The sequence below is a fragment of the Amphibalanus amphitrite genome, unplaced genomic scaffold (genome assembly GCF_019059575.1).
Source record: "Amphibalanus amphitrite isolate SeventyFive unplaced genomic scaffold, NRLGWU_Aamphi_draft 000969F_arrow, whole genome shotgun sequence".
Taxonomy (NCBI): Eukaryota; Metazoa; Arthropoda; class Thecostraca; order Balanomorpha; family Balanidae; genus Amphibalanus; species Amphibalanus amphitrite.
The window spans coordinates 39,292-63,804 of NW_024882463.1; the positions used below are offsets into that span (position 1 = coordinate 39,292).

Consider the following 24,513-nt stretch of genomic DNA (forward strand, 5'->3'; position numbering starts at 1 on the left):
AAAATTCAGCAGAATCAGAATCAGCCCAATTGCACGATGTGCATACATACTCGTACGTAAGTGAATGTTGTCATATTTAGTTACAGCATTCTCCCATGGGGTCGGTATTCATGACAAACTCAAATATGGGTACCTAAAGCAAATAGCGAAGACGGAAGTCAGAAGACGGCGCTTAGGACTTATGTAGTAGTCAAACGTACCAGTACGAAAAACTCAAACAATCCACATTCATATGCAACACATCATCATTTATTCAAAGTTCACAACTTTCCAAAAATCGTATTTCAAAATGTAAAAACAAATCACAAAGCTCCGACTGATAATCTCTGGCCGATTTTTAGCAAAACCTATCCCGTCTCTGCTGCCCTCATCTCAGGGCCCCTGGCCAGCTCAGCGCCCGACTCCCGATCAGTGCCGGTAGGTACGCTGAACGGACGGACGCGATCAGACGGCACTGAGCCGTGAACGGACGCGCTCAGACGTCGCCGGCCATGACGGCCTTGTAGCCGGCCACGGCCAGCACCTTGGTGAGCGCCTCCAGCTCTCCTGCCGCCTGTGCCGCCAGGTGGCGCTCCGTGGTCACCGTCGGCTCGCGCTCCAGGATGGCCACACACTCCTCCAGGTAGCCCATACACGTCTGGGGGCGGGGGTCAGAGGTCAGAGGGGGCGGTGCAGGGGCCAGAGGTCAGATGGAGAAGCCGACACAGAAGTCAGTCAGGAGTCATAGGGACCCGGTACAGAAATCTGAAATCTGAGGGACCCATGCATTGGTCAAATGGGCGGGTTCTGAGATCAGAGGGATAGATAGAGAGGTCAGAATGACGGGTGCATGGATCTGAAGTCAAACGGAGGTCGGAGGGGTCGGTACGTACTACGTAGTGCAGTTGACTAGAGAACGATGTTCCACTTTTCACAATCAGTTGCCTGGAGTGGTAGGCTGTACCGCATCGCACGGGCTGAGCTCACGGGTAAATGTTACGACCCAAAGCTCGAAATTGACACGCTTAACTGCGTGATAAACGGCACAACCTAGCGTTCCAGTGAACTGAAGGCTTCTTAGAAGTGGAACATCATTCTGAGGTCAACTGTACACCGTGCGTAATACGTACTCAAGGTGGGAGAGCAGTGGGAAGATGGCCGTTTAATTCACCGCGACCGGTGTGAAAATATGTGCTACCATCACAGCATGATTCATTCTATGAGAGAATATAAAGGGCAGCAAATAGCTAAATCCGTGGTTTTGCTGCCTTGTCATAATACAGCGCCGTTGCACTGCACACTATTTATCCCAGAGCTGAAAGCTTCTTATCGAAAACATGAGAAAAGCATTAGTCCTGCCTTCACACATAGGAGACAAAAATATGCGAAAGTCGTCTCAAGAAGTACCTGCGTAGCTCCGAATCCCTTCTACCTAGGTATGTGCTTTATTTGAAATCAAACCAAATAAAAGTCAAGATAAAAGTGAACGTTTGAACAAAATACCGTTGGACGAAATTATTATTTCGCGGTATTCGTAAGCTGCTCAACGAAATTCAAATACTTTCCAATAGTGGTAAATGTTGTCCATTATGAATTGGAGTGAAATACTCACTACTCAGGCATGTTCTATGATCAGAGAAATCACCAAATGTAGGGTCTTGTCACCAATGCCCTCATTTTGGCCTGTCATGATGGCGGAGGACAGGACACACGTTCTACCGTGTGGCCGTGAGAGCGGTGACCGTGGTCTACAGTGACGAACGGTGGACGGCTTCAATGACAAATCACCGTGTCACCTGACAAATGATCCCTCTGAGCGAGCCTCACACCTGCGTGACCGTCAAACGGAGCACCCGCGGAACGGTCCGACAGGTCCTGAGCAGCCGAGGCGGCTTCTAGGTCAGCCAGCCGGTCCTAGTCCTGGAGATGAGCGGGCGCCACCGCAACCGATCTACCAACCGACATCTCACAACTGGCCCTGTCCACCGATGCAACCTAATATACAACAATCCGCAGTCGTGTGCCATGTCCTTCGTCTAGATACACCGACCAGGTGATAACGGATCATGGTATCGAATCTAAATTTAAACTTTTAAACTTCCGTACCACATTTCACCTGTCGGCTACCGGCGCCGAATCAGGAACGTACTGCCAAACTGAACACTGAAACAATGTCAAACAGCTTTACTGCAAGTTCCAACGAAGAGGCAACAAATCTGTCGGTCGGTCGGAGCCTGAGATTAGTGAGCAGATAAACCATGTACTGGCGGATGTACGACGTGGCGCCCTGCACCCGCTCATGTTACAACTTACATGACACGTCTCATAATCCGGTGAAATATGATACGGGCAGCGGCGTCCGAGGGCACTCCCAGGGGGATGGAATTCAGTAGACGAACAATCGAGATCATGTCAGATACGACATGACACACAGCAAAACTACGCAATTCCGCAATCACACATACGGCTTCTGCCCTTTACATTTTCTATCGTCCTAATGCTTTCAACAGCACTCCCGAATATTGACTCGGCTTCTTTAATACTCATTCGGCGGCTCGAACGATGAGACGGTTAAGGTAGGACTATTTATGCTAACCTCGATCTTTATACGAGTAGACGCATATTACCTACGCTAGTTTTAAGTGCAGGACATGCTTTCCAAGTGGCACTGCGATGGTAGGTAATCTGGTTGGTATCGACGCTCACCTGAGCCAGCGTCCTCCACTCTGGCGCCTTCAGGCGGCCACCCTCGACGTCGATCTGCGCCTTGCGGAGGATGGCCGTCTGCAGCTCGTAGAGCAGCACGCCGCGCAGGCGACTCTGGCCTGGGGGAACAAATACGTCCTCGGGTCACCAGCTGGTTTATACTGAGTCCTTGTAGATACAGCGCGGCAGCCGGTAATGGCACTGACCAGCCTTGAAAATCTGTTCAGTGCAATTATGTTTATAAACTGCACACAATAAAACGTCTCAAAATGACTTCATATTCAATGACCATGGAAGTTCCGCAAGTGACAAGTGCACTGCAACTCTGCGAAGCCAGCCCACTCTATAAGCATTACTAACAGCTGAGAGCGATCGTGACATGGAAGGACCGTGGCTAAGCCGAGAGTTTACGGCCTGTCCTTGAGACGCGACAAAATACCTGCAGGAGCGGCCGGATGCGGCACAAATCCATCGCGGGAGGCCAGCGCCGCGGCTTTTCGCTCGAAGTAGCGCAAACGAGATGGCTAGACATTTTGACAAATTTAGTGGTGCTGTTTCTTTGAAACAGACTCAGAAGTCGGAACTGGCTGGGGCCCGGTTTACTGTGGTCAATGTGCTGCCGTCCATGGCTGCAATACACAATAGCGTGGGTCCCGTAGGACATTTGCAGGAGATCGGACGAATATGACATCTATAACCAGATACGTAAGCTGTACTGACTGGACCGCTGCCATTCGCTGGAGACAGGACAACCGGTAGTGACCTCGGCACCAATCCCTACCCCGGTCTCCTCACAGCACCACCGAGTGTAACGGCAGCCCGCCCGCCGGAGCCTCAGATCACTCCGATACACGTCAAGGCTCCAACCCGGCCGGCAGCCGCGGCGGACCGCCCGAGCGGCCGTGCTATATGTACAGTCTGTCTTAAAAGTACCGCGCAAAGTGACGGTGGATCCATCGAGCCTGACTGAGGAAGGGCCTGCTAAATTTGGGTCACCGAAGCAATTGACATCCTCGTCCATTCCCTAGGTCAATTGGTCGGTGACTTTCAAACTAAAGCATGCCCTTTCTCGGTCAGGCTTGATGGATCCACCGTCACTTTGCGCGGTACTTTTAAGACAGACTGTACACAGCGGCCGTTTTTGCTCTGCAACCCGGGCATATCGCAGAATGGAGCTTTATCATCAAAGAGCATGCACGTTTGCCTTCGATCAGTGCCGTACGAGTGTGGACGGTAGATGCATCAACAGATCTTATCGCGATCCGGTTTGGACTGTCTCTGAGATGAGCGATCGAGGTCACTGAGAGATGGCCCCTCTGTGCGTTGCAGCTGACCTGGGTACACCTTCTGTAGCACGTCCAGCAGCTCGCGGGCCAGCTCCTCCTTCCTCTTGGCCTCTGCCTCTGTCAGCACGGCGTCCTCCTCCTCCTTCTCCTTCCCGTACAGCATACACAACGCAGTCTGGAAAAAAAAGGAACGGCGGCACATCCGAATAATGGTCAAATAAGTAAACAAACGTACAGTCTGTCTTAAAAGTACCGCGCAAAGTGACGGTGGATCCATCGAGCCTGACTGAGGAATGGCCTGCTAAATTTGGGTCACCGAAGCAATTGACATCCTCGTCCATTCCCTAGGTCAATTGGTCGGTGACTTTCAAATCAAAGCAGGCTCTTTCTCGGTCAGGCTTGATGGATCCACCGCCACTTTGCGCGGTACTTTTAAGACAGACTGTACATACTTACGACACGAAACAATAGCCGTTTTCATGACGGCCATCTGGTACACATTTGGTGTTATACATTAGGTGCAGATTTGGTGCAGATTTGGTCAAATTGTGTTCATTTTGTTTTCTTAAAAGTTATCAGTTTGGGTTGCAAAGATGCTTGTGTTCCTCATTTTTATTCTTTAGACATTATCATCGAGTAAAACACTGAAATTAAATTCATGATCTGAACATATTTGTTTAAAAGGTTTGTGCAGATTGATCAAGTTAGTTGCATTTGTCAATGCCCGTCGCGAAAACGGCTAGTATAGCGATTCTGTCGTGTGTTGACCCAAATGCTTTCTACGTCGAAAGGAGGAAAAATAACGACTTTAGATAATACATATTCGTATTTATAATAGCCGTTTTCACGACGGGCTATCCGGCGAATGCACCTGATTTGACAAAATCTGCACCTAAGTTCTTTTACAGTAAATATCTTCATTTTATGAATTTATTTCAGTGTTTTAATCGATGATGCTCTCTGATAATATAACAAAGCAGGCATATAAGCAATTAGTGCAACCCTAGCTGATAGCTGCTAAGAGACACACTGAACCTGATTTGACCAAATCTGCACCTAATCTGTACCAGATGTGCACCAAATGTGGACCAGATGGCCGTCGTGAAAACGGCTATTATCGCCAGCTTCGTTAAAATATGTTTAATGGCATATGTTCATGTGAATGTCCACGGGCGATATTTGCTTTCAGTTTACATTGCCCGTAAAGGCATTGCAATATAAACTCACTTCTTGTCCAAGAAACCCTTTAATATTATTGGTGGACTTTCTGGACTACGTTAACTGGTGGAGGGGGATCGATTCGCCCCCCCCCCTTGATATCTCGAAAACTAAATGTCCGATCTTAATGAGACAAACGCCATTCGATTGCTTTCATCGTCAACTTTTAGATTAACTATAAAAAGTAAAAAAAAGTTCAAAATTAGGGGTCCTGGAAGAAACATTTTTAAAAAAATCGCGTTTTACACCTCATCACTAAAAATGCTATAACTTCTTTATTTTTTGACCGATTTTGTTGAAACTTCAGGGGTCCCTTCTTCATGGACTGGGCCCTCATATATATCCCGGTATTTTGGATATTTAAAAAATCATAGGCGGATTCGTCATTCAGGTAAGCTAACTTGGGATGATGTTTTGAGTTTTTGTCATGGTATATCATGTGTCTTATGACATAATGTGTCATATATCATGTAAAATACGCAACATGAGCACAAAATACACGTTTTCGAGCATAGGCGGATTCAGGCACGCTAGGACGGGGGAAAGTACATTGATGTTACCCCCTTTCTCAGGTACCTGGATTTGCCTATTCAAATATTTTCGTTGTAAAATGACGTCACATAGTCTTAAGGTGCATACATATGACGGATGGTGCCACTGATCACCAGTACAAACCTAAGTAAGTCGCTGCTTAGCGGCAAATGTCGAAACAGTCAAAGCTGGGCCAAAACTACCCCTGAGAAACTCGTCCTAGAGGCGCCTAGCGCAAGCTAGAAATATTGACACAATGTGCCTAATGAATAGCAAGGAAAAGTCACCGAATTCCGAGTCCCTAGCTTAACCCGCGCCCCAGTGGCGGTCTCAGCCAACTTCGCCCTAGTGGGCGGGGGGGGGGGGGCACATGTTACGACCCACCTCTAACTCAAAAACTAAGAGGGCTAGAAAGACGCGGTAAAAGCAGTCGATAGCTGTTGATGCGTGCGTTTGAAAGTATTTCAGTCATTTTTCCTCTTAGAGCAATATTGGGGTCACTAGAGGTCATTAAAGGTCATAATTTGCGAATTGTCATTATATTTTTCAGAAAACATGCCATTATCTCAGGAACTATGATAGCTAGAAGAACACTGGGAAAAGCAATCCATAGCTTTTGAACTCTTCTTTTGATAAGGTCATTATCAAAAATGACCTTAGGTCAACGGTTTAGCCTCCAGAGGGCAAAAACTCCAAAAATAGCTGTTTTTACGAAAAGCGTTTTTCGACAATAACTTTTGATTAAAAAATCTAGGACTTTTCTATTGCCAGAATCGTGTTCCTCTCGCCGAGACGCGTCGAATGAACTATAATTTGACCTTGAAAGGTCAACTTCAAAATTTGACCTCAGGTCAAGGTCATGACCTGACCGGAAAAGGTCATGTTGCATATCAGTCGATGCGTTTCGGCAAGACAAACACAATTAGGGTAACCCCAGTGTTCTATCTCTTTCCAATCGAGAGTTATTGGCAAAAAGCTGCTTGTAGCCTCAAATGACCTCGGATGACCTTTCTAGAGGTTATCAGCAAAAAAAAAAGACACCTTGGTCGTCACGGGTGGTCCAAATCATTGTGATTCTGAAACATTTGGACTGTTCCTATGCGTACACACGGATCTAGAGGCATTTTCGTTTTTCTCCATTGACTTATAATGGAAAGGTCACGCTACTGACCTGACCTTAGGTCATGCATATACAAAATTCGAGATAAACAAATTGTAGGCACCCATAACATCATGCAATCCACCAAGTTTAAAACCTCTCTGACAAACACTGCAGGCTGGACATGATTGCAAACTTTTTTAGGCTTGGTCAGTTAACTTGACCTGGTGACCTGACCTGACATGACCTGGGGTCAAAAATTTCACACATTGTCCAAAATTGATGCGCAAAAAGCTATTCCAAGCGGCACGGCGCTACGCGCCGCGGTTTTTTATTCACACGCAAAAAACGCGACAGGGTGGTAACATATGCCCCCCCCCCCACTGGGGCGAAGGTTTAGTCGTTTTCCGTCGAAAGCAAAAAAAAAAAAAAAAAACGAGGGGGCCGATTCTCCCCCCCCCCCTTACCAGTAATAGGTTTAAATGTAGGCAAAGAAATATAAAAGAATAAGCGAGTGAATTTATGACTGAACAAAAGAATGAATAAACAAATAAATTGATATGTAAATAAGTGAATAAATAAAGTGCGTACACCAGTTGTTAAGACATCACGCATCCGATGTAGCCAGTGCAGATATCCGTTAATATATATTAAACCGCGAGTAGGTAGAAAGGCAAGACGTTTAAATGATTTTTCTACCTACGAGCGGTTTAATAATTTTATCCCGTATCACCGATATCTTTCGGGCGCTTAAAGGGACCCTCCCACCTTCAAAAAAGTTAATGAATTGGCATGAAAGTGATGTCGCTCGGTTCAGAAAGAGCAAAAACGAATATCTACCAAATTTCATCGAAAAATATTCACCGGTTTTCAAGATAGGTATTAGACTTTTACTTTTGTTTACTTTTTGGGATCTCCGCTGTTCCTAGCGACTTTATTTGAAAGTGCGGCATTTGTTGCGCGCAAAGCAGCATATACCACCGCGCGCTACAAAACGTTTTAGTCAAACATTTAACGGACGTTCGAAAGCCTGATGACGGCATCAGATTCCCGTAATGGTTAAGAGATAGGGACCACGCTGGTCCCACCCTGCAAGTAAAGGGAAGAAATTTCTTGAACACCATGAAGCTGCGGGGGTTGCGACCAGGATAAATGGTGGTTTCTGAGTCTGGCCGCAAACTTGGCTATCTCAACTCAAAACTAATGTTAAGGTGGGAGGGTCCCTTTAAAGGCATAAAAAATACATCTTTTATCAGAAATACGACATATTTCAGCAGAGCCAGAGACAAAGAGAAGCAGAGACAGATTGTTAATCGTCACTAACGTTTAACAAATCAGTTAATCCAAGATTACTAGAACATAATTTTATTTAATTTATTATTTATTAATATTATTATTTATTAATTTATTATTAATTATTTAATCGACATTAATTTTCTCTCTTTGCACGTGAAGCAATTGTAAACACTGTCTTCGGTGCGGGATAAGTAAACTTATCCCGCACCGTAAACAGTGTTTACCATTGCTTCACGTCCAAAGAGGGAAAATTATCAGATGTCGTTTAATCGATTAACAAACTGTTAAACGTCTGTAGACATTTCGTCTAGTCTGAATTATGTCGTATTTCTTTATATAAAATGTATTTTTTTACCATTAAGCGCCCGAAACATATCGGCGGTACGGGACAAAATCATTAAACCGCTCGTTGGTAGAAAAATCTTTTAAACGTCTCGTCTATCAGCTTGACGTTTAAAAGATTGGTCTACCTACTCGCGGTTTAATATACATATATTAGCCGTTTTCACGACGGGCTATCCGGCGAATGCACCTGATTTGACCAAATCTGCACCTAATTTCTTTTACAGCAAATATCTTCATTTTATGAATTTATTTCAGTGTTTTAATCGATGATGCTCTCTGATAATATGACAAAGCAGAGGCATATAAGCAATTAAAGCAACCCTAGCTGATAGCTGCTAAGAGACACACTGAACCTGATTTGACCAGAATCAGATCTGCACCTAATCTGTACCAGATGTGCACCAAATGTGTACCAGATGGCCGTCGTGAAAACGGCTATTATTCCCCACCGTGGACAGTGTTTACAACTGCTTCACATGCACAGAGAGAAAATTATCAGACGCCGTGTAACTGATTTGTTAACCCTCGCCCTGGCAGGGCATTTTTCATAACATGGCCTGGCAGGGGGGGGGGGGGGTCGATGCGACCCCCTCGCGATTGGCTCCTATGGCACCTAGAAACACCAAATTTGGTAGGTAGGTGGGCCCCCTGGAGTTCTCGCCTCTGTGCATATTTGGTTGCTCTAGGTCAATATTTAGGGGGGTTTTAGGGGGTTTAAATGCGAAAATTTCGCTAAAAACAGGTCAAAAGTTTTTCCCTTATAACTTTTGATCTAATTAAGATAGAGCAAAAAGAAAAGCACCAGTGAACTCAGCACGTCAAGGCGCGTCGAATGATATACTTTTCATCTTGCTTAAATGTACTTAAAGTTTTTCTTAAATTTTAAGTAAACTTAAATTAATAAATTAAGTTCAAGTTAACCAAATTGCATCATATCGCATATCATTCGATTCGGCTGATCACCAGGAACACAATGATACCATGTTTTAAGCTCTAGCGTCATTATGTGCCAAGTTATTAGCAAAAACGTCATTTGACCTCAGTTGACCTCATTTGACCTGACCCATGGATAAGTACACCAAACAAAGAAGCACCAAGTGACCTGCTGTTAAGTACCGTGGTTTCAAAGCACAAAAGTGATAGAACGAAGCGGATATCTCCAGTATTTTCCGAATTTAGTATTTTCCCATAGGCTTAACATTACGACGTAATGACCTCTAACTGACCTCAGGTCAGTGACCTCAAAAAAGCCGGACTATATGTTATACAACTCGGTGAACTTAGCACATCCTGAAAGTTTGAAGGAAATCAGTCGAAAACTGTGAGTTGGACAGGTGCAAAAAGAAAATTGAAATTTGACCATGACCTTGTACCGGTTTTTCTGACCTGGTGACCTGACCCAAGGTCACCCGGACCTGAAATTTTCAGGTCATATGTGAAAAGGTTGCCCCATAGGCTGTGCCAAATTTGGGCTATCTTCGAAAAACCTTAGGGGGGGTCGCATCGACCCCCCCCCCCCCTGCCAGGGCGAGGGTTAAACGTCTATAGCCTAATATACGGCCTTGGTCTATATAGTGACGATTAATATATATTAAACCGCGAGTAGGTAGAACAGATCTTTTAGACGTCGAGCCGCTAGGCGAGACGTTTAAAAGATTTTTGTTCCTACGAACGGTTTGATAATGTTATCCCGTACCGCCGATATCTTCCGGGCGCTTAAAGGTAAAAGAATGCATTTTATATAAAAATGCGACACATTTCAGAGTAGACGAAATGTCTACTAGACGTTTGACAGGTTGTTAACCGTCTAGACGTTTAACAAATCAGCTACACGCGTTAGACATCTGATAATTTTCTCTCTTTGCACGTGAAGCAATTGGAAACACTGTCTACGGTGCGAGATAACAAACTGTTAAACGTCTAGTAGACACTTCCGCCATTTGACCGCCTTGTTGTTTTCACCAGTATGCGCAGTGAAACGCAATGAAACATCACTTCCCTTTATTTTAGTTGTTTTTGGGACTTGATCTTCAATGAGCCTGTTGATTTCAGACATTACATACATTTTCTGGACCGTTTTCAAGGCTTTATCTGTCCGGTGTCCCTGCTTCTCTTTGTCTCTGCTCTGGCTCTGCTGAAATATGTCATATTTTTATATAAGATGTATTTTTACAATGATCCTAGCAGGCGGTGTAGGGGGCATTTTTGCCGACTCCCCTTTTTAGTTTTTTTTTCGGTATATTTCCAGAGCAGCTGCGCCGATCGTCACCAAACTTTCAGTACCCTCCCAAGCATAACTTTTACACAGTGTGATAAAAAAGGAATTAGACCCCCAAACGTAAAATATATAATAGCCAAAAACTCCAAAAAATCAATTTCCGAAAAAAACGAAATGCATGTAATAGCCTTTATCGACTTCTATTCACATACCAAATTTTAGATCGATACCTCTTCTTAGCCAAGTTATAGCAAAAAAAAAGAATTGTTTAAAATTGATGAGAAATTTTCAAATTCAATTTTCTTTGCAATTCTAGACCATGCGTAGCGCAACACAAAGAGCACTATTAGACTCGCCGTGACGAGCTGCATCGAATAAATACCCATTTTATGCAAAACTATCATCTTTGAAATTTGACCTTTTTTGGCCTGACATTGACCTGACCTCCACCAGAAAGTGACCTAAACCGTACCAGATGGTTTTATAGCCAACACCATTGAGATACTTTCTGAATGACCTCTCCTTGAAAATGTATGTTGGGTAAGATATATATTTTTCTACAAAAAGTCAAATACAGAAGTGATGAATTTTCGATCACGGATCTCAGTCAAATCACATTCAAAATTCAAATGGCATTTGAATTTTGAATGCATCGCACAGCCCTAGTGAAGTTGGTTCATGCGCTGACCCTTGGTGATCTGACCTGTGGCCTGACCTGGTATTATCAGTGACCTCCAATAGCAACATATGTACTAGGCAGCTTGCGCCCTATCGCTGCTCTTCGATAAAATGCATTTTACTCAATGCTATAGCGCATTCCCTAGAAGACCCGTGAACGGTAAAACATTTAATCTTTGACGTGACCTGTGACGTCATCGGTGACCCCGAAGTCGGAGTTCCTCTCACAAATTTGACAGGGCTATCGAATGCCGTTCGTATTTTACGGATTAATCTAATAGTTTTGGAGATACGAGGGGGGGGGGGGGCAAAAAGCCCCTCACCGCGCGGAAGGTGGCCGGGGCCCGGGAGGCCCACCGCCTGCCGGGTTAAGCGCCCGAAAAATATCGGCGGTACGGGATAAAATTGTTAAACCGCTCGTAGAAAGATTTTTTTAACGTCTCGCCTATCGGCTCGACTACCTACTCGCGGTTTAATGCATATTATAATCACATGTTTCCCAATCCATTCACACTGCATTCCTACAGGATAAGCTAATGATGCTGTCGGTGCCCATCTCTTTTCCATAGAACTGTCGTTCATTCATGATAAGCGTCATTTCATATAACCAGTGGTTTGCGGTCTTCGTGGTAGTACATACCTACATACACAATTGAACAGAGGACGATGACTTTATAATAAGGCTCAGAGTGGATGACAAAATTATAATAGCAAAATAATACCACAAAGAACGTGTAGTTACATAGTTAGGCACGTCAACAGACATGAACATTTTATACAGTTCATCTGATACAGGGATTAGCATTGCGTGCTTCTATAGAAGGTCCCATGCGCATAGCACGATCTGGGTAAGGAATAGGATGCATGCAATCCTCAATCTCAAATCTGGTAGCCTTTGTATCCAGCGCAGAGAGATCGCGTGATTCGAGACGTATTTATTCTTGTTTATTGCTTATGTTAGAGGGATGGGAGGAGAGTGGCTATGTACTTACGTGGGTTATGGGTACATGCATACAATTAGCAGTAGGTATGCGGGTATGGGAGCGGGACGCAAACACTTAAACTGAATTGACAAAGGAAGAGCCTCCGACCCAGCTCTCGAAACTGTTGTCATTTATCTTTTTTTTTTTTTACTTGGTTTTAAATGTGAATAACTGCTTACAGAGACTGGGCAATAACTATGTCACACATCGTAGGAAGGTACTATCATGGTGTAAAAAATAACTTATTACACTTATTTATTACTTAATACACTATAATGGTACTATCCAGACCCGGCCAGACGGACCTTGATGTCGCACATGTAGAAGTGTGTCGGCGGCAGGACGGTGGTGAAGTCGCGGATGAACGTCTCCGCCGCGGTCACGCTGCCCTTCTCCACGTTGACCAGCTGCTCGCCGATGTGCTGCATGATCTGCACCACCTCGGTGGCCGAGAGCTCGCGCGGACACTGGGAGCAGCGCCAGGGTACCGCCGGCTCCAGCGGCGCCGTGCAGCGCACCAGGCCGTCGCTGCAGTCGGGGCAGCGCAGCGAGCTCAGCTCCGAGCCGCACTCGGTCGGGTCGGCGCACCGCCGGCACGTGCAGTCAAAGTACTTGGTCTGCCGCAGGAAGTAGCGCCGGTTGTCGGTGCCCCACAGCGGGTCCGCGTAGCTGGTGGTGATGTGGCTGCCCTTGGGGATGAGCACGCTGGCGCGCAACACCAGCGTCAGGTCCTCCTCGAACGTGCGCGTCGTGTTGGGCGAGCAGTTGTGCTCGAGCAGCGCGGCGCGCGGGTAGAGTCCCACGGCGCGGTGCAGCGGCCCCTCGAACCCGTTCACGTCGAGCACGCCGCAGATCTGGTACACCTCCTGCGGCGAGACGTCGACGCCCAGGTAGTGCAGGAACTGGAGCGCGTGGTCGTCGAGCTCGGCGTGCCGGCCGCTCAGCTGGCGCTCCTGCTCGTGGGCCTGCAGCTGCTGCAGCTGGCGCCAGGCGTCGGTGCCGCGCAGCGCCAGGCAGCGCAGCACCGTCACGGCCTGGTAGTGCGGGTTCGGGCTGACGGTGACGTCCACCTCCAGCCGGCGGCCCGAGCGGCGCGTCGCCTCGCACTCGGGCTGATGCACGGCGGCGGCGGCGCACTGCGGCGAGCACATCGGGTAGCCGCACTGGCACAGGTGCACGCTGGGCCCCAGCGGCCGCAGACAGCCCAGGCACAGCGCGTCCGAGAACTGCTTGGGGCCGACCACTAGCGGCGCGTTTCGGAGCACCAGCTCGCCCGGCCGGATGTTGCGGGTGGCCAGCAGGTGGCGGCCCAGCTCCGGGCTCTCGGCGATTTTGTACGGCACACAGGCCGGCTTGTGCTGTTTCCAGTGGGCCTTCTGGTGCGGTTTGCCGCAGTAGAAGACGGCGTGGCAGCCGCTGCACCCGGAGGCAGCCGGCGAGGCACACACAGCGCACCGCCGATCGGACATAGTCACCGCGCCGACCTAAACTCACACGCTACACACAAGCCGCCGGCACGCCACTGGCTCCGAGCGCCGAGCCTGATAGTCGCTCTGTGGAGTTATAACCCTCTGAGCTGACCGTATGTAGCACACGAATCGCTTCCCGTCCTTTCGAGAGAGCCGTCGCCCGGCCACGCGCCGCGTCGGGGCCGACGCAGGCGCAGAGACCGGCCTGCACCGCCGGCCCGCGGCGACAAGGGCGAGATTTGAGCGGCAGCCAGCGTGCCGTTGGTCCTTCCTGCCACCGGCGCGGGCGTCACGAAGCAGCCAAAAATAGCGAGCTGGCCCATGCGGCTCGTGCCACGCGATGCCAGCAATGTCGGAGGACGAACGGGTGTAGAATGTGGATAATGACGACACTGCAACATGCGTCCCGTTTCTCTGCCGTAAATGAAGTGAACGGTCGCTAAAGCATGAGGCTGTGACCTGCACCCATTGGAGTGATTGGATCGAGATTCGAAGCCTGACAATACTTAGGTATACCTAAATCCTCTTCTCGAAGTGAATCGATAAGTAATTAGTAGGTATTCGTTGAGTTCAGAATGATAGGAGTTAAATAATACCTAACTCCTAAAGAATTCTTTAGAGTTCAGAAATGACTCGACTCTGGTGAAGCCACAAGGAAGAGGTGAAACCATATAATGCCTTGTGTTAAGACTTAACCCTGGCCCCGTTCGGGAGGGGCAATTTGCCCCCCACCCCCGGTGATTTTTCCTGAATAGCAAGTTTCAGTACCTTCCTGGGCATCAATTTTACACGTTCACACAGAATTTCAAGTTTCAGGTCACTTTAGGTCAGGAGTTATTGAGGTCAAACTGCGGTCATGTTCGTGCAAAGATGAGCTAAAAACATGAAATCTTGAAACACTTACAAAAGCTACAGCCTACAGTTACCAAGCAATTTCAAAGTTCTTTACATCGTCATGCAGAAAAAAAGACGGCGCTACAAAATTGCCGTCTCGGATTTTCAAAATTTTGGGATTTTGACCCCCAAAAATAAGAATATTTTTTTAAAAGAAAAACGCAAAAAAAAACAAAAATTTCCGAATTTCGAATAAACGGATTATATGTATGTGATAGGGCCTGCGCTCTTCTATCCACATACCAAATTTTAGATCGATGCCTCCTTCTTTGGCCAAGTTATAGCGAAAAACCTGTTCAAAATTGATGACGTAAATTTTCAAACTCAATTCTTAGCAATTCTAGACCACGTAGCGCAAAACAAAGACCACCATTTAACTCCCCGTGACGAGCTGCATCGAATCAATAGACATTTTATGCAAAAATACCAACGTTGAAATTTGACCAAATTTGACCTGACCAATTTTTTATACCTAAATTTAGTCCGAATGGTTGAATGGGTGGATTTGAGGAATCAGAGCCCGCACTAAGCATAACTTGTTGTGCTGACCCTGACCCCACCACCCGATCGCGCAATTCCTGTTGTATGGCAGAATTTTGTCCGAACGTTTAACGTGCCCTTACGACTGGACACGGTTTTCTCCGCTCACTCACGTTACCTGGCTTCTGTGCGGCCCCTGCCACAGACACGCACGCCATTACACGTAGGAGCTAAATGTGGCCGCCCGCACCGGGGCTTGAACCGGGCTCTCACTACCGGCTAAGCGTCGAATTCCAGCGCTTTAATCGACTCGGCCACGGAGGGGACCACTAAATTTCCGAGGGGATCTAATTTGGGAGGGGACCTTGACCTGACCTTCACCAGAACATAATCTAAACTGGCCCCAAAGGCTGCCTGACCCACATAATCGCATTTGGCATATAAAATGGGCCATAAAACATGCATCACATGATATTTTCATATTGTGACCCTCAGTGACCTGACCTCTGTGACCTGACCTGGTATCAGTGACCTCAAATAGCAAAAGATGTGTTCGACGAACAATTCCCAATCGACAATTTCCAATGAAATGCTTTTACTCGATTTTACAACGCATTTCTTGAAATGCCTGTAAACGGTGAAAATTCGACATTTGACCTGACCTGTGACGTCATCGATTTGACCTAGGTCAATGAAATTGGGTCACAAGGTAGTTGGGGCCTTGTTTGGGCTATCCAACACCGTTTGCTGCTTGTCGCTATGTTACGTGGTTCTCGAGGTCGGGGGGGGGGGGGCAAATTGCCCCCTCCCCAACAGGGCGCGTTGCTCGGCAGAACCCAACGGGGCGCGGGTTAAAGGGACCCTCCCACCTTCAAAAAAGTTAATGAATTGGCATAAAAGTGATGTAGCGTGAATCACAAAGAGCGAAAATGAACATCTACCAAATTTTACCGGAAAATATTCACCCGTTTTCGAGATATAAGACTTTTATTTTTGTTTACTTTTTGGGAAATCCGCTGTTTCTATGACGTCACATAAAGGTTTTCTTTACGTCGGCATTTGGAAGCAATAGTTTGGTATCAAAGTGCGACAAATATTGCGCGAATGATGCGTTTATCTTATCAAGGTCAATATATGATGGCCAATAAAGGATTCCAGGACAATTCTTATGGCATTTCTTCGTATCGCAATTCTTCGTCTGCAAATCTTCGTCAGGGCATTTATTCGTACCTATCGCATTACTTTGTCTCGCACCAGGGTATATGAAAATCGGTTCGCATTTCTTCTTCAACGCAAATATATGCAAGAGTAAGCATTGAGGGACAAATAAATGCACCGACGAAGATTTGTAGACGAAGAAATGCGGACGAAAAATTGTGCTACGAAGAAATGTCATGCGAGGATTCGTTCGGGTACCATGACATTTATGTGATTTCAAAGTCAAGGTTCACAGCTGATCTGCTAAATCAAGCCAAGAATCCAAACTATCAAAATACTATAAATATTTGTTTGTCTGTCACAGAGGTCTCAAGCAATATAAGGTTGACATATGTTGAATCAAAAATCTACTACCACAACTCACATCTCCTGCCTTAGTTTATCATTGTTGTTTTAACTTGCTTTCAAGAGAAACAGAAGCCAGTATCTGATATCACTTCAGATGATTGTTTCAAGATCTGAGTTCAAATGGAAATAAAAGCAAGATCAAGATGAAACAGGGATTATTGCTGTTAAAGTAGTTTGGCCATGATACAACAAGCACATAAATCATTAGCCAAATCAAATACTGGTTGGTTTGTCAAGATGTTTGTTGTCTGTCGTCTGTCGAGCTGCTATGAACACTGAACGCTCTCACTCTTACTTTAAAGAGAGTAGTTTAAGTTGAATGGTAGTGAGCTGTAATTAGACAAAGCAGCTATTCAGTGCTCACATCAAGCCAGGCTAGGAAATGGCATCAACTGTGGTGGAGGAAGCAGGTTCGGCAGCCCTATGTTGTAAACTTCTGTTATGTCTTGTGTTTGATCAACTGATGTTTTCTGCTCTGTTTTGTGCAGTGATAGTAGCAGGTAACTGCATGCTTGTCAAATTATGTGAATAAACGAATTCATAACATTGCATTTTTCTCTCCATGCAAGGAACAAGTAAGATGTTGTAGAAAATGTAATAGAGGGCTGCATTGCTGATTTTGCACTTTATCAGAGCTTTATTTAGAATTGCTTTCCTGAAAGCTACACACAGGCCACAGTGCTGAAATTCACAATGTCATAGCTTTTGGCAGAAAAAAGAAAAGACTTACCTAGGTAAAATTGGCTGAAAGTATGGCAGAGCAGGTCTTGATGCGTATGCCCATCCGTGTGCTTGCCGAAGCCGAACTGACTGCAACACATTTAACTCTGACCCACCATGGTGGCTGGCATATCCTGAACTTTCACCACTCTAAACAAGACAACTTTCAGCCCTCAGCATTGTATTAAAACACTGTACAAAACACTCAAAATTTGTTTCAGTGCCATCCACGGACAACATCAGTCGCCATTCACCAGGCCAGTAAAAACAGAATAGATAATAGCTTCAAACCCATGTAGTCAGAGTTACTAGGTCTGCACCTCAAAACAAAATCCAGGTGACATTCACCACGCCAGTAAAAAACAGGTACTTAGGTAACGTAACAGCTTCAAATCTGGTAACATGTTGGTCAGACTTTACACTACCATATTTACATGGAATAATATGATACCAAACAATAGTGCAACCATTCTGGACAACAAAAGTGTATGATAAAATTAATTTAGAATACTCTGGCAGCATGATTTACGAGCACAGGCAGGTGTTACCTACCAGCCTTCTCAAGTTCTCAATGCTCGTAAAACCAACATTGTAGTTTTGATTTTACCTTACATGATAACACACTTGGCTGCAATGGCACATTTAATTTAATACTGTGAAAAGACCAGTTATAACCACTTCACAAGCACAATTGCACCTCCTGCCGACATCCTTTTCCAAAGACAGTCAGCAGCGTCTTTCGTCAAAACTGGAAGATAAATCCCCTTTCAACTGTTAACATCAAAAATATTTCTTCATGGTATGACTGTGATCTCCATATGGAAACCTTGCAGGAAAAGAATGAATGTCAATTGTCAGCTCTTCAAATTTCTTTGGACTTTAACTTGCAGTACCATATCCAGTTTGCTTTGATATTTTGTTTTTTATTCCATGTTGAAGTTGAACACCAAGCTCCAGATATAGCAGGCAGCTTGATCATCTTCGGCCTTGGTATAATATCAGTCCAAGTTCCAGTGGTGGGTATCTTCTAATATTCAAATTAAAATGAAAAGCAATAGGCTTTCTCAGCGCCGACGACGGATTTCACGTTGATAAAAAAGGGAGCTCAAGGTCAGCAAAACTCGGGTTCAAGGAATGGCGGGCGTTGAAATGACTGCTGACGTCATCAAAAAACCGCTAATGGTTAAGAGATAGGGACTAAGCTGGTCCCACCCTGCAAGTAAAGGGAAGAAATTTCTTGAACGCCATAAAGCTGCGGGGGTTGCGACCAGGATAAATGGTGGTTTCTGAGCCTGGCCGCAAACTTGGCTATCTCAACTCAAAACTAATGTTAAGGTGGGATGGTCCCTTTAACCCGCGCCCCGTAGGGCTATCGGCGGACCCTACAACCCGTAGGGGGGGGGGGCGTTTCGGCCCCCCCTAAGATCTCGGAAATTTACCGGCCGATTTTCAAAATTCAAACGGCGTTCGATAGCCCCACCGGGGAACTACCTTGTCACCAAATTTCATTGACCTAGGTCAAACCGATGACGTCACAGGTCAGGTCAAAGGTCGGATTTTCACCGTTCACAGACATTTCAAGAAATGTGTTGTAAAATCGAGTAAATTGGTAAGTTATTGAAAACCATCGATGGTACATTGTTCGTCAAACACATACTTCGCTATCTGAGGTCAATGATACCAGGTCAGGTCACAGAGGTCAGGTCACTGGGGGTCATCTGGGGGTCGCAATATGAAAGTGTCGTGTGATACATGTTTTAACTTTTATGGTCCATTTTACATGACAAATGCGATTATGTGGGTCAGGCAGCCTTTGGGGCCAGCTTAGGTCACGTTTTGGTGAAGTTCAGGTCAAGGTCAGGTCAAATTAGGTCAAATTTCAAAGTTGATATTTTTGCATAAAATCGGTATTGATTCGATGCAGCTCGTCACGGGGAGTCTAATGGTGGTCTTTGTTTTGCTCTACGTGTCTAAAATTGCCAAAAATTGAGTTTGAAAATTTGACGTCATCATTTTTGAATAGTTTTTTCGCTATAACTTGGCCAAAAAACAAGATATTGATCTGAAATTTTGTATGTAGATAGAAGATGGTAGGTGCTATGGGTACTATCACATATATTCCGGTTTTTCGAAACCCAAAAAACTTTTTGGATTTTTTGGCAAATATATCCAAAAATTGCCCTTTTGATTTTTGGGGGTCAAAACTCAAAAGTTTCAAAAATCCGAGATAGCAGTTTTGTAGCCTTGTCAATTCTACACCTTTTATGTCCGTTGATCCTTTTTCTGTATCTTCAAAGCTGTAGGCCTGACAGCTGACAGCTCTTCTCGCGAAGGTCTTTTTTCGGTCGAAAATGGCAGAACATGACGTCATTCTGACGTCATTTGTGGCCAATCTATCACCCTGATCTATCATAGCCTATGGAAAAAAAAAATGGTCACAATGTGTAAAATTGATGCTCAGAGGGGTCCTGAAAGTTTGGTGGCGATATCTCTAGCCGTTTAGGAGATATCGACGAAAAGGACAGGGGGGCCATTTCGCCCCCCCCCCTACGGGGCGCGGGTTAAGGATTATTCCAGGCACAGAGTCAGAGTGAGAGACAACTCACAACAGAGAGTCACCGTCACCCGGCCCACATTCCCATTCGGTACCACGGCCTGCGCCCTGCAGTGACTAATGAGCGTGTTTCTTTTTTCCAACCAAAGGAAGGCGCTATACCCGAAGATGCTTCTTGGTAAACAAACCAAACAAAAACAAACATAACCTAACCTCACCTGACCTAACCTACAACCTACAAACCTACAACCTACAACCTAACCTACAACCTAACCTACAGACCTACAACCTACAAACCTACAACCTAACCTACAACGCGCCAAAAAGTTCGACCGGCGGCGGGGATCGAACCCTAGTTATTAGATCATGAGGCGAGTGTGCTCACCACTACACCATGCAGCCAGCTGGCCGGTGAGAGGTGTAAGTCACTTTTCAGTGACGCACAGTGGCGGATCCAGGAATTTTCGGGAGGGGGGGCGGCAAGTTGAAATAGGGGCGACCTGGCAATCCGAGGGCGCCAAACCGTCGTCAAAATCGAGAGTTTAAAACCCACGCCGTGAGGGGGGGGCGTTGTCACGTCACGTCCCCCCTAGGTTTTTCGCAAATAAATATGTTTCAGTAAATAAATATATTGATAAATGTAAATAAATATGTTTATGTTTAAAACGGCTGCGCGCAGCGCCGCCGTTTTCAGTATACATTATCAGTTATCATATATCTTTTCTGCACATGTTGTAAAGATGTGAGACCCGGGTGATGCAAGGTCAGGTCACCAGGTTATTCCACGTGACCTAACCTTAGAAAAAGTTCAAATGCTCACCATTGCTATACCGACTGAACGATCGCTTTGAAACTTTCAGCAGTTGATGAAAGCAACAATATTCATGAAATGTAGGTATATCTCGGAATTTTGATATGTGACCTAAGGTCAGGTCAGCTTTGCGACCTCTCTATTATGTATAGGTAAGTCTATGGGAGAAAATTGAAAGGCATCTCTTTTGGACGAGCGCCATTCTAGACAATCTCAAGCATTGGGATACAGACAAAATTCACACACTTAATAAGAACATTGCACCTGTGACCACTCATTAGTTATGTTCCAGAGGTTATCCCAGGTCATGAAAGGTTCACAGCTGTTTTTTTGTAAATAACTTTTGATAGATACATGCTAGAGCGATAAAAACTCAGTTGTGTTCAGCTCGACGATACGGATCGACTGATATGCAATATGATCTTTCCCGGTCAGGTCATGACTTTGACATGAGGTCAAATTCTCAAAATTGCCTTTAAAAGTCATCATATTGTTCATTCGACGCGTCTCGAACAGAAACGTGATGCTGGCAAAGGTAACGGCGAGACTCTCTTGAGTCAAAAGTTATTACAGGAAGACATTGTTAATTCGTAAAACGGCTATTTTTAGAGTTTTTGCCCTCCGAAGACTAAACCGTTAACCTTGCGTCATATCTGAGGACAGGTTACGGAAACACCTTTGAAAGGGCTATCGAATGCGCTTTTCCGCTGCACTATAGCTGTATTGGTATCCGAGTTAGGTATGTGCCGGTGTTTCGAAAAAAAAATGTTGAAATAGGCAACATTTTACTTTTGATGACCTATGGTGACCTGATCTTTCACCTGACCTAAAAAATGACAGAGTTGTTTTCGTCCTGTTTTTGGACGATCTTTCGAAATTCGAATGCCGCTTACCGCGTGTCGCTACGCGGCCCAAGAGCCGAGTTAGACGAGGGGGCGTGACCCCCCCCCCCCCCCAGCACGGCACGGAAAACTTAGACCACTAGCACGGCGCGGGTTAAATGTCGTAGATTGGCGCCGCTTCGTTAGCAAAAGAGATAAGCAAAAAGGTGGCCTCCATTTGCTGGTGCGTGCTTCTTCTCCCGGTGATGTCCCTCTTTTCTGGAAGCGTCTCACCTATGCTGGTATGCCTCACTTCTCCCGGGGGCGCCCAACCTCTGCTTGGATCGCCCAATCCGTCATGGGGAGGCTCACTTTGCTGAAGTCGCCTCATTTCTTTTAAGAACGACCAATTTGCTGTAGGCGGCCCACTTATCTGGGACGCCCATTTTTTGCTAGAAGTGCCCCTCTTCTTCTTGATGCGTCCCGCTTCTACTGGGAGTGCACCTTTTCTGTTAGGGCACGCCTTTGCTGCTGGGGAGTACCTTTTTCTACTGTGAATGGGGCGGCCCTTTCCTGTTCGGCGACCCCAAATTCTGTTGGGAGCGCCCCATTTCTGCCCAACTTTTGCTGGGGTGCCCCTCTCCTGCAGGGGGAGGGGCACTTATCTTTTGCTAGAGACGCCTCTTCTGGGGGCGCCCTTCCACTGCGGGGGACGTCTCTCTCCTGCCAGAGGCACCCCTTTTCTTCTTATGGGGCTCCTCTTTTTGCTTGGGCGCCCCTCTTCTGCCTCGGAGCGGGGCACCACTCTCCTTTTACTGGGGCACAGCCCCTCTGCTGGGGTTGCCCTTCCGCTGCCTCAGGGGCGCCCCTCTTGTGCAGAATATACTCCTTTTCTTCTTGTAATGAGGCGCCCCTCTTCTACCGGGGGCGCCCAACGGCTGCTGTCTGCTGGGGCGCCCATCTGCTGCTGGGGCGTCTCTCGTCTGCCGGATATTGTCAATGGGGCGCTCCTATCCTGCTTCGCGAGCCCAACCTCTGCTGAAGGCTCCCCATCTCTGATCAACTTTTGCTGTGGCGCCTCTCTTCTGCTGGGGCGCCCCTCTTCTGCTGGGGCGCCCCTCTCCTGCAGGGGGCTCCTCTCTTCTGCTGGGGCGCCCCCTTCGCTGGGGCGCCCGTCTCCCGCTGGAGGCTCTTTTCTCCTGCTGGGCCCCCTCCGCTGCCGGGGGCGCCCCTTTTCTGCCAGTGGCACCCATTTTTTATTATGGGGCTTCTCTTTTTTTTGTTGGGGCGCCTATCTGCTGTTAGGGCGCCCCTATTCTTCTTGGAATGGGGGCGCCTCTCTGCTTTTGCTGGGGCGGCGCTCCTCTTCAGGGGGACACCTCTCCTGCCAGGAATGCCCCTCTTGAACAGAAGGCATGTTTTTATTCTTGTAATAAGACGCCCCTCTTCTGCTGGGGGCGCCCATCAGCTTCTGGGGCGACTCTGATCTGCTGAGAATGGGCAATTGGGCGTCGCTCTCCTGCTTGGTGAGCCCAACTTCTGCAGGAGGTGCCCTATTTCTGCTCAACCTTTGCTGTGTCGCCTCTGTTTTGCTCGGGGCGCCCTCTCTGCCGCGGGCTATGGGCGCCTTTTTCGGATGTCGGGGGGGGGGGGGGGCGGCCGCCCCCGTCGCCCCCCCCCCCCCCTGGATCCGCGCCTGGTGACGCAATGGGATATTCTCCGTATAGCGCCTTCCTTTGGGTGGAAAAAAGAATTACGCGACTAATGAGTGGGTACCTACTACCTACCAAGATTCCTTTACTACTCCTACCTAGTACCTACTACCTATGTAGTACCACAGTGTATATAATGTAGTACCTAGTACAAGTGCACTCTGTTTATAAGAAGTCTTGGATTGGAAGTGCTTCGAGATAACTACCTAAGTGACCCAGCTGACAGCTCATAGCAAAGCCTGTTGCCCGTTGATCGCTCATAGGCCGTACGACAAGACCGCTCTCATTCTCAAATCTCAGTGATTCTCAACTCAAGCGCCAAACGCTAATTTAGCAGTAGTGAGAAAAAGTGAAGATATTACTTCATATGGCATCAATATATAAAATACCAAAAACAGCGCATCAACGACGTTCACTATTTTCAACTGTTGACAAACTCCTGCTCGTGCAAACCAAATCTGGAAAAGTAATTGGCTTAACACGCGATCGTCCTGCTTACGCTGTTTCATGATTACGACTGCCGATTTCTTGAACACATTTTAATTTTTACCGGCGACCCCGCCGGCGACTATTGAATCGTTAGAATCAGGCCCATGTCGTCCCCTATCTCTCTGCGTGTCCACTAACACGAATGACGTCACGCATGTGGGCGGAGCTATGGGCGGAGCCTAACGCACGCGGCAGTGCAAGCCGCCATATTTGAATTCATATTTTAATAGAATCTTGCCGATATTTTGGGTGAAGTCAATTTATATGGATAGCTTGGTGACAGTTTAGCTATACGAATAATAATTTATTATGGATGTGCGTATATTCAGCTTGGAATTGCAATTAAAGTTTCGCACCGCATAGATTCGAACTCGGGACCTTTGGAATACTGCGCGGGCACGCTAACCACTACACTACCGCGACCGCGCGGCGGCCGGCGGCAGGGAGGCTGCGGAGACATGGGGGGACATTTTACGCTTTTGTGAAAAAAGCAAAAGATTTAGCGAAAAACACGTAATAGATAACTTGCAGAAAATTGTCTGCTCTTTCAGATAAGATACTTAGGTTTGATATATCTTGTGTAGACTTCATTCAACAGTGCTTCAAAAATCGCTCATTTACATGGGGATTGAACGGGGCTTCGAGACTTGACTCCAAA

General features: G+C 46.5%; 2 protein-coding genes across 3 annotated transcripts in view; one reads left to right on the plus strand and one right to left on the minus strand.

Moving 5' to 3' along the window:
- LOC122368703 (xaa-Pro aminopeptidase 1-like) overlaps positions 1-24,513 on the plus strand; it is a 65,940-nt gene that overhangs the window by 30,758 nt on the left and 10,669 nt on the right. The gene's annotated exons all lie outside the window — the stretch shown is intronic.
- Positions 236-14,060, minus strand: LOC122368705 (SET domain-containing protein SmydA-8-like). Its single transcript, XM_043342903.1, has 4 exons — positions 12,645-14,060; positions 4,020-4,146; positions 2,686-2,804; positions 236-637 (listed from the first exon to the last, which is right to left on the minus strand). The coding sequence occupies exons 1-4, from the start codon at positions 13,806-13,808 to the stop codon at positions 476-478; spliced, it is 1,572 nt and encodes a 523-aa protein (XP_043198838.1). The 5' UTR covers positions 13,809-14,060; the 3' UTR covers positions 236-475.

What these genes read in the sequence shown, in the direction of transcription:
- LOC122368705 (XM_043342903.1), bottom strand. Translation starts at nt 13,808, where the DNA reads ATGTCCGATCGGCGGTGCGCTGTGTGTGCCTCGCCGGCTGCCTCCGGG. An exon ending in TCTACATGTGCGACATCAAG is followed by an intron (nt 4,147 to 12,644) that starts GTCCGTCTGGCC and finishes TTTTTTTTCCAG; the next exon opens with ACTGCGTTGTGTATGCTGTA. An exon ending in GCTACAGAAGGTGTACCCAG is followed by an intron (nt 2,805 to 4,019) that starts GTCAGCTGCAAC and finishes TTGTTCCCCCAG; the next exon opens with GCCAGAGTCGCCTGCGCGGC.